Raw genomic sequence first — 13,892 nt, forward strand, 5'->3', positions numbered from 1 at the left:
CACCCAGGCTGGAGTTCAGTGGCGCAGTCACAGCTCACTGCAACCTCCACCTCCCAGGCTCAAGCCATCCTTCCCACCTCAGCCTTCCAAGTAGCTGGGCCATAGGTGTGCGCCCACCATGCCTCGCTAATTTTTGTATTTTTTGTAGAGACAGGGTTTCGCCATGTTGCCAAGGGTGGTCCTGAACTCCTGAGCTCAAGCGATCTGCCTGCTTCGGCCTCCCAAAGTTCTGGGATTACAGGCATGAGCCACCACACCTGGCTTATATATTTCTATTAATGAATTGTGAACTGTCTTTTAGAGAAAGGTCAGTGTGGACATTAAAAAGTCTCCCCAATAATTGTCATACTTGCCTTGTGTATGCTCTGTGGAATAGCACTTTCTTACCCTTATCATGTATCTTCTCAACAGCCCAGGAGGTAGGGAGGTCCGGAAGAATCTTTAGGTCTGTTTCTAGATTCGAATTGAGTGATAGGATGAGAAGAAAAGAAGAGGAGATTCTTGAAATTAATTGACAACTATTTATAATAGAAATTAGTGAAATAATTTCCTAGCCTCTCTGGTATGAGGGAAAGTGTGCTCCACTTATGCTTTTAAAAATGTTTTTGGTTTGAATCAGATGTCTTTGAGCCTCTGTATTCTTCAGCTGGTAATTGTTTAAAGGGGAAAATAACACCCAATCTCACAGAACTGTGTTAAGAATTAAACAAGAGCATCAAAATACCCAAGACAGGGCTGGTACAGTGGCTCATGCTTGTAATCCCAGCACTGTGGGAGGCCAAGGTGGGAGCCCAGGAGTTTGAGACTAGCCTGGGCAACATAGCAAAAGCACTTCTCTACAAAAAAGTATAAAAATTAGCCAGGAGTGGTGGTGTACACCTGTAATCCCAGCTACTCGGGAGGCTGAGGTGGGAGGATCGATTGAACCCAGGAGGTCGAGGGTGCAGTGAGCAGTGATCACGCCACTTCATGCCAGTCTGGGCCACAGAGGGAAACCCTGTCTCAAAAAAAAAAAAAAAAGGACATAGGATAGTACTTGTAATGTAGTACTACCCATTTATCTGTTTATTTGTAGGTTATTTGGAAAATAATTACTATTCTTTTGTTATCCTAAGATAGGTGTTTGGGAACAATTTCTCTGACTCTTGCCACCCACTCCCACAAGTAATATCTCCGAGTTCTGAGAATCTAAGAATGTGTTCTACAACAGGCTAGCCCTAAAGGCTGGCTGGCAGTGGCATTAGTACCATTAGCAGTGACAGTGGCAACCTCCAGCCACCACAGTCATGTGGCTGACTTTTTGAACATTGACTCAAAAGAGCTTGTGTGTGTTTCTCTCACAGGTGGATTTGCTATTGTATTTCTGGTGAGGACAAGCAATGGGATGAAATGTGCCTTGAAACGCATGTTTGTCAACAATGAGCATGATCTCCAGGTGTGCAAGAGAGAAATCCAGATAATGGTAAGGCTGCCCCTTGGACTTGGGACTATTTAAAATGGAGGCAGAGATTGTACCCTCTCATAAGAAAGCCAAACGGGGTTTGTTCCCTTCCCTGAGATGGTACAGAGGCCTCTGTACAAAATGGGACTCAACAGCCATGGGATATAGGACACCGCCCTTGCCTTGGTCGCTCTCAGCTGGAGGGCAGAGGAAAAAGGAGCATTTTGAGAGAACTGACCAGTTTTTAGGTCAGAAAAGTCATTTTGGGCATTGGGAAAAGCTTACTTAACAACATGGTTCCCAGAAATTAACTGTGATATTTAATCCAGAAAGCCTAACTTTCCAATGAGCCTCTTCTTCTGGTCTTGTCTCTCTCTCTCTCTGTTACCAATCCCCAGTCTCAGTTCAACCCTCCTGAGCTCTTCAAAATCCTGTGAACATATCCTTATACAACTTAATATTTTTACATGTAGTTCTTTCGACCTGGAATGCTTTCCCCCTTTTTTGGCCTGGAAACCTAGACCAAAACCTAGAAACCTCATATATACTCTATGAATCTATTTATAGAAGTCCGAGAACAGGCAACATTATCTGTGGAGATAGAAATCAGAACGTGGTTATTCAGGGGTGGGAAGTTGACTAGAAATGGGTATACGGGGACTTTCTAGGCCGTGGAAATGTTCTGTGTGTTGTTTTAGATAGTGGTTACACAGGGTATATATGTGTCAGAACTCAATTGAACACCTTAAAATCTGCACATTTTGTTATGTTAATTAGACTTCAATTCTTAAAACTTACTCATTTTTCAAGATGCAGATTTATATGTTTAAAGAAAGAGTCCATGCTGAAATATATATGGAGGAAATAATATAATGTCCTTAGAACAATGAGTGGGTTTAGAAGATAAATAAGATTGGTCAAGAGTTGATGGTGATCAAAGCAGAATTATGAGTATATGGGAATTTGTTAGAGTAGCATCTTTCTTTTACCTCTGTTTGACATTATACATAATATTATACCTAATAATATAATAATATGTAATATTATATATAATTATACATAAGAAACTTTGAATATATAGCCTTTTATTCCTTTGTGCTTCCACAGTGCTTTTGTTTTATACCAATTATATTGCTTAACCTGTTATATTGTAAGCAGTTCTGCTATCAGGAAGTAAGTTATTTAAAATCAGAAATTGTATGCTCCAACATACTGCTTGACATGAAGTAAATGCTTAATAAACTTTGGAAGAAATTAGTATTTGAATAATGGTAATAGCAGATACATATGTTCACCTAGAGATGATGATTCCTTTTATGCCCTGGATTTTAATGCTTTTTAAAGAGCAGAAAGGGATCCAACAATGGAGAGGGTGGCATTGTAGGTATCCCATCAGGCTCTGCTTGCCCCTGTTCACCCTATGTGGCCTTTTCAGTGGCTGCTTAGAGTAACTAGTTAGGCTGCAGTTGGACCTCTGAAAGTACTCAGAGTGTTAGAGAGCCTGGCACTACTCTAGATTTTAGAAAGCCAAAACTATTTGGGAAGGAACTGTCAGCACTGCATAACAAACCAGCCAACTCCCAAGGGCCATATACATACAGTCAAGACCACGTGGGCCTGTCTGTAAGGCACCGATGCCTTCCACTCCCCTGCACATAGCTCCAGATTCCTGTTCTTGCTGTATCTTCCTTCACACACGCAGTGGGTTTTCTGGCTGCTTCTCATTATTTGTCTTCCTCCCTCCTTGCCCATGCTTGTTCAGCTCTCACACGCTTTGTTTCCTGTCTTTGCTTCTGCTGTTTCCTCTATCTGGAATGCCCTTCTTGCTCATTTACTTGTGTTACAAAAGCAATCCCATGATTTCACTTTCTCCTCCTTATTTAAAAACACACTGAGCGCTTACTTGGGCTAGGCAGGCATTGTAGTGGAGGAACTAAGAAGCACAGGCCCATGAGGAGCTCACAAATTAATGGGCCTGATTAAGAGTTACATCACACAGGTTCAAGTTTTGGCCCAGACGCGTATTAGCTGTGAGAGTTTTGTTTTTAGTTTATATTCTTTTAAAGCTTTAATATTCAAATAGGTGAACTAAGCTTGTTACAAAAAACGTCAAGCAATTCCCCAAGGGGAACTCCTATGCCATTACAAGGTCCCAGCGGCAACCACTTTAGGTGATTCTTTTGATGTCTTTCTAAATAACATGCTAATATTGCTAGTTCTTGATTTTTCTTCCATTTTAGGCATTATCTCCTATGGGAAGTAAAGACGTAACTGTCACTTACTTGCTGCTTGCCTCTCTCCCCAAATACTTGCAGTATTCTCATCTTCCATTCTTTGAAAACACCAGTAAACTTTGGCAATATGTTGTTTATATGAATATTAGTTTTTACATTATTATATAAGAAAACTATTTCAACTGAATTCCTGGTGGACTATGATTCCTATGCCTTTCCTATGTAACTTTGCTTTCACTAAAATTATTAATTGTCTTGTTTTTCCTCTCTTGGTCTGAGTTTTCTTTGTACTTTTTAACAGTTTAATTCCCAATTTTCCTTAAGTTGTGTAAACCATTTTTTGAATTTTTTAGACGCATTTAATGGTGTCTGTTTTATCATCTTCAAGATTTCTCCCTCAGTCTTCTGACTGAGGAACCTCGGCTGGTTATTCTCTGACTAATTTACAGTCGAATCTTGGAATTTCCTGGACATTTCCTTTGCCTCTCTTTTTTGTTAGAACCCGTAATTCCTTTTTTGGCTAACTTCCTCATTTTGTTGGAGCCGATCCTCCAGTATCTTTTTTTTTTTTTTTCTCTTTTGAGATGGGGTCTCAGTTACCCAAGCTGGAGCGTAGTGGCACAATCATAGCTCACTGCAGCCGCCATCTCCTGGTCTCAAGCAATTCTCCTACCTCAGCTTCCCCACTAGCTGGGTCTATAGGCACATGCCACCAGACCCAGCTATTTTTTTTTTTTTTTCCTTAGAGACAAGGTCTTGCTATGTTGCCCAGGCTGGTCTCACACTCTTGAGCTCAAGTGATCCTCCCATCTCAGCCTCCCAAAGTGCTGGGATTACGGGCATGAGCCACTATGCCCAGCCTCAGTAGCTTTTTGATACATGGTAGATAAATTTTTTTGAACTTTCAGGTCTAGGCCGGGCACGGTGGCTCATGCCTGTAATCCCAGCACTTTGGGAGGCCAAGGTGGGCAGATCACGAGGTCAGGAGATGGAGACCATCCTGGCCAACATGGTGGAAACCCTTATCTACTAAAAATACAAAAATTAGCTGGGCATGGCAGTGCGTGCCTGTAATCCCAGCTATTCAGGAAGCTGAGGCAGGAGAATCGCTTGAACCCAGAAGGCGGAGGTTACAGTGAGCCAACATCACGCCACTACACTCCAGCCTGGTGACAGAGCTAGACTCCGTCTCAAAAAAAAAAAAAAAAAAAAAACTTTCAATTCTAGAAATATCTTTATTTTATGTTCGCACATCATAGTTTGAGTACAGAATTCTGAGTTGGAAATCATTTCATTTAGATTTTTTAAAGCACCATTCTACTATATTTTAGCTTTCAGTGTTGCTCTTGGGAAATCCTAAGTCATTCTAATACCTAGTCCGTTGGGAGTGACCCATATATTCTACCAGGAAATTTACAAATTTTCTCTTTGTTTCTAATGTTCTGAAATTTAATGATATGCCTTTGTGTATGCATTTATTTATTATGTTAGGTGTTTGTGGTCCCTTTCAATCTAGAAACTCATATCCTTGCATTCTGGGGGATTTTTTAGTTTCATTTTTTCCCCCTTTTTCTGAAATTTCTATAATTTGGATATTGGTTCTCCTGAATTGATTTTCTAATTTTCTTGTTTTCTTCCTTCTTTTTATATTTCTTTGTCATTTTGCTCCACATTCCAGATTTCCTCACCTCTATATTCCAACCATCCTGATGAAATTTATTTACCAGACTTTTAAATCTCTAAGATCTTTTTTGTTTTTGTTTTATTTTTAATTTCGATGAGTCCAGTTTATCAATTGTTCTTTTTATGGATTGTGCTTTTGGTGTCAAACCTAAGAAATCTTTGCCTAGCTCTCAATTCTGAAGATTTTCTTTAAAGTTTTATAGTCTTACATTTAAACCTATGAGCCATTTTGAGTTTTTTTTTTCTTTTTTGAGACGGAGTCTTCTTGCTCTGTTGCCTAGGCTGGAGTGCAGTGGTGCAATCCCGGCTCACTGCAATCTCTGCCTCCTAGGTTCAGGTAATTCTCCTGCCTCAGCCTCCCGAGTAGGTGGGAGTACAGGTACGTGCCACCATGCCCAGTTATTTTTGTATTTTTAGTAGAGATGGGGTTTCACCATGTTGGCCAGGCTGGTCCTCAACTCGTGACCCAAGTGATTTGCCTGCCTCAGCCTCCCAAAGTGCTGGGATTACAGGCTTGAGCCACTGCAGCTAGCCATTTTGACTTAATTTTTGCATAATGAGTCTTAGGTTGCGGTTCATTTTTTCCTTATGGATATCTAATTGCTCTTAGTACCATTTATTGAAAAGGCTGTCATTTAATATCTTGGTTAAAAATCAGTTGAACTTAATTGTGAAGGTCCATTTCCAGGCCTTTCTGTATTCTCTATTCCCTTCCATTAATCTATGTACCTATCCTTCTACCAATACCACACAGCCTTGATTACTGTAGCTAAATAAGTTTTAAAATGGACTGAATTTTCCCACTTTTTTTTTTAATTTCTTACTGTTTTAAATCTGAAGTCCTATGTAACATTTTTAAGCCCACTAAGTCTCAGACTTCTGTCAGATAGAAGCCATAACCCCAGCCCTACCTCTCTCAGTGACTCTAAGAATTGTGAAGGGAATCAAAAGATGTAACATGCTGTGTAATATGCTGAGGTTTGGGTGTTCATACTCAAAGAAGCAGATTCCTCTCTACTTCCAGTGGCGGAACAACGGGCACGTTGCATCCAAACGCAAAGAGAACTGTTAGCGGTTTCACTGAGTGGTTTCACGTTTTATTTTGATAAATGCTGTCCACCATGTACTGGAGTCTTGTCTGAGTTCTTTGATCCATATGGGATGTGTGCTCTGATAGAGTCGAAGGGATCTGACTTCTGATGGACATTTGGAGGGTAGGTTTTGGACTTCTGATCCCTTTGCCTGAAAGCAGGAAAAGATTAATTATCTTCAGACCTAAAGGGGTAAGAACAGTGATAGGAAATAGCTACAGCTCCAGATGTGTCAAGGCTATTCTGTGTTCACATCCCCTGGCCCAGATGGATTACATCCTCATTGAGCTTGATAATGAGGACAGTAAGCTGCCACCAGTGATGTTTGAGGATTTGCTTCGAAGAGATCAGATGATTCAAAGCAGGCAAATGGTTTCTTATTCTACAAAGGGTGGAAGATAGATCCTGTACAGTAGGAAGCTCAGGATTGTTCTGGGACAAGAATCTGGAACAGATTATTTTATTTTTTTCTTCAACTTTTAAGTTCCAGGGTACATGTACAGGATGTGCAGGTTTGTTACATAGGTAAACGTGTGCCATGGTGGTTTGCTGCACATAACAACCCATCACCTAGGTATTAAGCCCAGTATCCATTAGCTATTCTTCCTGATGCTCTCTCTCCCTCCACCACCCCCACCGGCCCCAGTGTGTGTCGTTACCTGCTATGTGTCCATGTGTTCTCATCATTTAGCTTCTATTTATAAGTGAGAACACAGATTATTTTCAAAGATGCTTTGATTATATCTTTTGTGTAAGAAAGTTGGGGTGTGTGTGTGTGTGTGTGTATACATAATACATAATTGTTTGAATTTGCCTGAAAAAAAACACAGGAAGCATGAAAGAAAGAAACAATAAATGTGGTTCACTATAGGGGATGGGGATTGGAGTAGGAAAAAAATTGTCTAGTATTATGAACTATTTGAATGTTAATATATTACACACTTTAAAAATGAATGACGGCGGGCACTGTGGCTCACGCCTATAATCTCAGCACTTTGGGAGGCCGAGGAGGGTGGATCATTTGAGGTCAGGAGTTTGAGACCAGCCTGTCCAAAATGGCCAAACCCTGTCTCTACTAAAAGTACAAAAATTAGCTGGGTGTGATTGTGTACACATGTAATCCCAGCTACTCAGGAGGCTGAGGCAAGAGAATCACTTGAGCCGGGGAGGTGGGGGTTGCAGTGAGCCAAGATTGTGCCACTGCATTCCAGACTGGGCGACAGAACAAGATTCTGTCTAAATAAATAAATAAAAATTTTAAAATAAAAAAAAAAAAGAGGCCGGGCACGCAGTGGCTCACGTCTATACTCCCAGCACTTTGGGCGGTCGGATCATGAGGTCAAGAGATGAGACCATCCCGGCCAACATGGTGAAACCCCATCTCTACTAAAAATACAAAAATTAGCTGAGCATGGTGGTGCATGCCTATAATCCCAGCTACTTGGGAGGCTGAGGCAGGAGAATCGCTTGAGGCTGGGAGGCAGAGGGTGCAGTGAGCTGAGATTGCGCCACTGCACTCCAGCCTGGTGACAGAGCAAAATACCATCTCAGAAAAAAAAATGACATTTTAAGCTGTTTTATAGTTACTTGGATGAGTAAGCAGAGATCCAGAGAGCCTTCAGGTTCAATAAGAACAAACCATGTCATAACAACATCCTGTTCTCCTTTGGGAAGATGTCTGGATAGAGAGCTCAGTGCGGTGCAGTAGATCCAGTATCTGTGGACTTTGGCCAGGTGTTTTGATAAGGACACTCACCAGACATCTGTCAGCAAAACGAAGAGTCTAGGCTGGATTGCTACTGGTTATAAAGGTTTCTGATAAGTGGTTTGATATTAATCTGGAGGAAACTTTCTAAAAAGAAAGCATTGTGGCTTACCATTAATTTTATGTTATTTTACATTTAACAAATAACTCGTTTAAAGAAATAGAAGATACATTGATCAATTATGTGCCTTTATAAAGTTGGAAGATGTAATAACTGCATTGAGTCATAGAATCAGGCTCCAAAATGGTTCTTACAAATTGGAGCAGTGGACTGATTCTAATGAAATGAAATAATAAGGTAAGATCATACACTTGAAATTTTATTCTAATCAACTTTACAAGCATAGTTCTTGGGAGGCAGAGATTAAAAGCAGCATGAGTGGAAAAGACTTAGGTATTTAAGTGGTCAATTAATTCAGAATGCATGTATAGTATGATGTGGGTGCCAAAAGACAAAAAGAATGTAATGTTTAGCTGCATTAATAGAATTATAGAAGGTGATAGTGCTGGTCTACTCTGCATGAGTCAGACCAAGCCTGGAGTATTTCATTCATTTCCTGGGGCCATTCTTATAAAAAGAATGTAGCAGAGCAAAGCATATAAACGTAGGAGCAGCCAAAATGGTCTTAAAAACCATGTCAGAGAAAGAGGGGATGTTTCACATGGAGAAAAGAACACTCAGTCTAAATAATGCTATTTCACCTGTTTATTATATTTTACTTTTTATTTATTTATTTATTTTTGAGACTGAGTCTCACGCTGTCACCCAGGCTGGAGTGCAGTGGCATAATCTCGGCTCACTGCAACCTCCGCCTCCTGGGTTCAAGCAATTCTCCTGTCTCGGCCTCCCGAGTAGCTGGGACTACAGGCGCATGCCACCACGCCTGGCTAATTTTTATGTTTTTAGTAGAGACGCGGTTTCACCATGTTGGTCAGGCTGGTCTCGAACTCCTGACCTCAGGTAATCCACCCACCTTGGCCTCCCAAAGTGCTGGGATTACAGGTGTGAGCCACCGAGCCCAGCCTTACCTGTTTAGAAAGTGGAAAAATAGACTAGACTTGCTAATTTTGCTCTGGAGAGGACAATCTAGAAAATCAGGAGGTGGAAGATTCCAGATAGGTAAGGAAGAACTGTCTAACGGGTGAGGGCTGTCTGTAGATTGGCTGAGGGCCTAAGGAAGTGGCATTATTCTAAGAAAACAGCTTGTTGGCCGGGCGTGGTGGCTCATGCTTGTAGTACCAGCACTTTGGGAGGCCAAGGCAGGTGGATCACGAGGTCAAGAGATCGAGACCATCCTGGCCAAGATGGTGAAACCCTGTTTCTACTAAAAATACAAAAATTAGCTGGGTGTGGTGGTGCATGCCTGTAGTCCCAGCTACTCGGGAGGCTGAGGCAGGAGAATCACTTGAACCCAGGAGGCGGAGGTTGCAGTGAGCCAAGACTGTGCCACTGCACTCCAGCCTGGTGACAGAGCAAGACTGTCTCAAAAGAAAAGAAGGAAGGAAGGAAGGAAGGAAGGGGAAGAAAAAGAGAGAGAGAGAGAAAGAAAGAAAGAAAGAAAAGAAAGAAAGAGGGAGGAAGGAAGGAAGAGAGAGAGAAAGAAGGAAGGAAGGAAGGAGAAAGAGAGAAAGGAAGGAGAGAGAAAGAAAAAGAAAGGAAAAAAGAAAGAAAAAGAAGGAAAGAAAGAAAAAACAAAGAAAAAGAAAGAAAAGAAAAGAAAGAAAGCTTGTCAAAAGGCTGTAGTGGGGATTCAGATATGGGCTGCCTGGTTGCTCTAGATCAGTGTTACTCAAAGGATCTTTTTTTCCTTATGCTTTTCTCCTCCTGTGTGTTGACTTACAAAAAATCTATTTTCCTCCCAGTCTGTCATGTTACTTTTGTGTGTATACAAATTGAGATAAAATTTACCCTTTTAAAGCATACGGTCCAGTGATTTTTAGTTTATTCACAAGATTGTGCAACCATCACCACTATCTAATTTTAGACCACTTTTTTCTTATCCCCTGAAGGAAACTTCCAGCCTGTTAGCAGTCTTTCCTTATTCCCCCTCTCCACAGCCCCTGATAACCACTCATGTTTTTACTGCATATTCTAGATATTTCATATAAATTGACTCATACAATATTTGACCTCTTGTGTCTGTTTTCACTTAGCATATTGTTTTTAAGGTTCATCCTTAAAAACATGTCCTTGATACATGTCATAGCATGTATCAATACTTCATTCCATTGTGTGGCTTGTGATATTCTGTTGTATGAATGTACCACATTTTATTTATTCATTTATCAGTTGATGGAATTGGGTTATTTTCACATTTTGGCTATTGTGAATAATGTTGCTACGAACATTTGTGTAGAAATTTTTGTGTGCATATAATATTTTCACATCTCTTGGGTGAAATTGCTAGGTCATATGATAACTTGACTTTTTGAGGAACTGTCAGACTGTTTTGGTAGCTGCATCATTTTATATTTCTACTAGTAATATACAAGGATTCCAATTTTCGCCTCCTTGCCAATATTTTTTATTATTTGTTTTTTATTATAGCCATCTTAGTGGGTGTGAAATGGTATTTCACTGTGATTTTTTATTTATATTTCCCTAATGATTGATTATGCTGATCATCTTTTCATATACTTTCGGGCATTTGTATATGCTCTTTGGAAAAATATCTATTCAGATCCTTTGCTAATTTTTACATTGGGTTGTCTTTTTTGTGGTTGTTGAGTTGTAAGGGTTCTTCACATATTCTGGACACTAAATCCTTATCAGATGTATGATTTGTAAATATTTTCTTCCATTCTATATGTTGTTTTTAGACTTTCTTAATAGTGCCATTTGAAACACAAGTTTTTAATTTCAATAAAGTGCAATTTATTGCTTTTTGCTTGATTGCTTGAGCTTTAAGTGTCATATCTAAGAACCCATTGCCTCATCTAAAGTCACAAAGATTTGCATGTATGTTTTCTTTGAGGAATTTTTAGTTCTTTGATCCATTTTGAGTTAATGTTTGTATATGGTGTGAGGTAGGGATCCAAATAATTCCCACTTGTCCCAGCACTACTTTTAAAAAAGACCATTTTTCACCCATTGAATTGTCTTGGCACCCTTGTCAAAAATCAGTTGAGTATAAATGTACTGATGCCACTCAAAGGATCTTGTGCCATAATATAAATCAATGAACTGCTTCCCTCACAGGTAAGATCTTGCTGGGGGGAGAAAAGAGAGCTTAGTGATTTGATTGATTTATGTCCTGGAGCAAGCTCCTTATTTCCTTACCTTCTGGTAATAGTTTATTAACCAGCAGATGAGGGCTCTGCCCTCATGACTTAATCACCTCCTAAAGGCCCCACCTCTTAATACTATTGCATTGGGGATTTAAGTTTTAACATGAATTTTGGAGGGGACACAAGCCTTCAAACCATAGCATGGTTCTACCAATATTTTGTTGCTTTTTTCCAGGTGCTTTATTATTCCTCTTAGTATGAGACCAACTCAGAGGCAACATTGCTGATTCTTTTTCAAATAGTTAAATTTAGGGATATGAGTCTTTCATTCATCTTTGAATATTTGGAGGATATGATCCTTATTTTGGTTTCAAAGAACTTCTCTCCAGTTCTTCCTACTTTCAGGAATGTGTAAATGGAAATGAGTTCTAGATGGGTTGATGATGAGATGGGAAAGCAGAGGGAAGGATAGGCCACTAAAATGTGAGTCCCAAAATCATTTTCTGTTTGGGAAAAACTTGAATTATAGAGATTGTGTGTCAGCTTCATCATCTCCCTTATGTATTATCCAAAGCAGATGCTGTAAGTCTTTTGTCTCATCAAACTTCTTTGTCATTCCTATACATTTAGGAAATGACCTTGTTCTCTACCAAAAATAAAACAACAGATACAAACTCATTTGAGTTCTCTTTTTCTTCCGCCTTAAACCAGCATGCACAGCCATCCTTGCCTCCTTCCTGCTTGCCAGGGGGAAAAAAAAAAGTTACCCTAAGACCAGTCCCTTGAACAGTACTCTTAATCCCACCCTTCTACTTATAGGACTTTTTCCGTCAATTATCATCATCCTGTCCTGTATCTTAAAGCTCTCTTCTCTTGGCTCCTTCCTCTTTCTGGTGCTCAGTTTTCTCCCATTCTAAACACCCTTTCCCCTCAATGCTGCTGCCTTAGGCACAAATGTTCTGCAAGAGTAATCTGTAGACCCTGGCCCTACTTGCTCAACTCTGATTCATTGCAAGTCCAGTTTCATTCTCACCACCATCCCATCCGTTCTGTGAAACTACTCTCACGTAAGTCTCCAGTGACTTCCATCTGCCAATTCCAAAGCCTTTCTACTTTTGTCTGAACTTTTGTTGCAGCTACCATTTCTGAGGCAATAGTCATTCACAATCCATCACTCAGAGGAAGACTCTAATGAGTTTTAACTTTGATGCCCAGGGTTCAGGTGTATTCACTTCATACCGTGGGGTTTTCTCTTGTTTTGTTATGAAATTTGTTTGTCACTGTAAACAGCTGAATCTAATTAGAGTGGTGGTAGTTTCTGTTCTCACAGTCCAAACTGCTAAGTTTGTATGGTGACTCTCAGGGGACCACATGTTTTCCTTCCCCCTGACCTTTTTGAAACAAAAAGCAGACAATTTATTAAAAGTAGTTTAAAAAATAAAACCTTACCTTGCATTTGTGCAAAAATCATATCACCCAGCTTGCCTTCTTTTTCTTTCCTCAACTTACTTCTTAATTACTTGGTTTTGAATATCATCATTACAAAGAGCTGCCTCTCTGGAGATGTTTAAAGGACTATACCAAAATGTGAGGCCACTTCCAGTTCCTAGATGGGTCCTGACACATAGGGGGTGCTCAACAAATGTTGGTTGGATGAATGAATTCATCCAAGCAGCCCTAAGAGATCACATGCAGTTCCAACTGAAGAGCTGGAAACATGCCCATCTTATATCCCAGTTGGTTGGCTTGAAAGGCCTGATTACGAACAAAATGCTTAGGTCTGGATGCTATTGTAGTCCCTTCAAGACTTTGTAAATAGCTTTTTTTTTTTTTGGTAGATTTCCCAAAAGGAAAAAAACAGTACGAACTATTTAAAAGTCAAGTTAAATTCATTTTTGCCCCTACAACCAGGAAAAACATCAATTTTATTTTTCTTAATTAGAAGTTCACATATTTAAGTAGTTCATACGGTCTCTCTACTCTTTACCCCCTGCAGTGTTTCTGGAGAGGGGAGTCTTTGCTTCTAGTTTACGTGGAGCATTGATGCAGTAAGCAAGTAGGCACTCTGTGCATTTGACTCTAGAATTTAGGTTCTGGAGTGTGCTCTGGTTTAGTAGGGTTATGGAATTGCTATTGAAGATCTAGCAGTGAATCTCAGGGACCACTGGAAACCTGTTCTTGACTTTGGTCCTTAGTCTCCTCTGTCAACACTGTATCATCTCTGTATTTAAATTATCTGTGCTAATGGAACTGACTGGCTAATTCTGTCCTATTGACATCTGAAACTAACAATATATTTCTCCTCTCTTGTTCACAGAGGGACCTTTCAGGGCACAAGAATATTGTGGGTTACATTGATTCTAGTATCAACAACGTGAGTAGCGGTGATGTATGGGAAGTGCTCATTCTGATGGACTTTTGTAGAGGTATGTATATGAACCATTCCCTTA

At 40.0% G+C, this 13,892-nt stretch overlaps 1 protein-coding gene across 12 annotated transcripts in view; it reads left to right on the forward strand.

The window, feature by feature from the left end:
- The window catches only part of AAK1 (AP2 associated kinase 1), a 187,664-nt gene that overhangs the window by 85,728 nt on the left and 88,044 nt on the right, over positions 1-13,892 (forward strand). For all 12 annotated transcript variants that reach the window (XM_034953310.2, XM_034953311.3, XM_008956342.4 and 9 more), the window contains exons 3-4: positions 1,344-1,462; positions 13,760-13,868. In XM_034953310.2, the coding sequence (XP_034809201.2) occupies positions 1,344-1,462; positions 13,760-13,868 (228 nt within the window). The remainder of the gene's footprint in view (positions 1-1,343; positions 1,463-13,759; positions 13,869-13,892) is intronic.

The sequence above is a fragment of the Pan paniscus genome, chromosome 12 (genome assembly GCF_029289425.2).
Source record: "Pan paniscus chromosome 12, NHGRI_mPanPan1-v2.0_pri, whole genome shotgun sequence".
Taxonomy (NCBI): domain Eukaryota; kingdom Metazoa; phylum Chordata; class Mammalia; order Primates; family Hominidae; genus Pan; species Pan paniscus.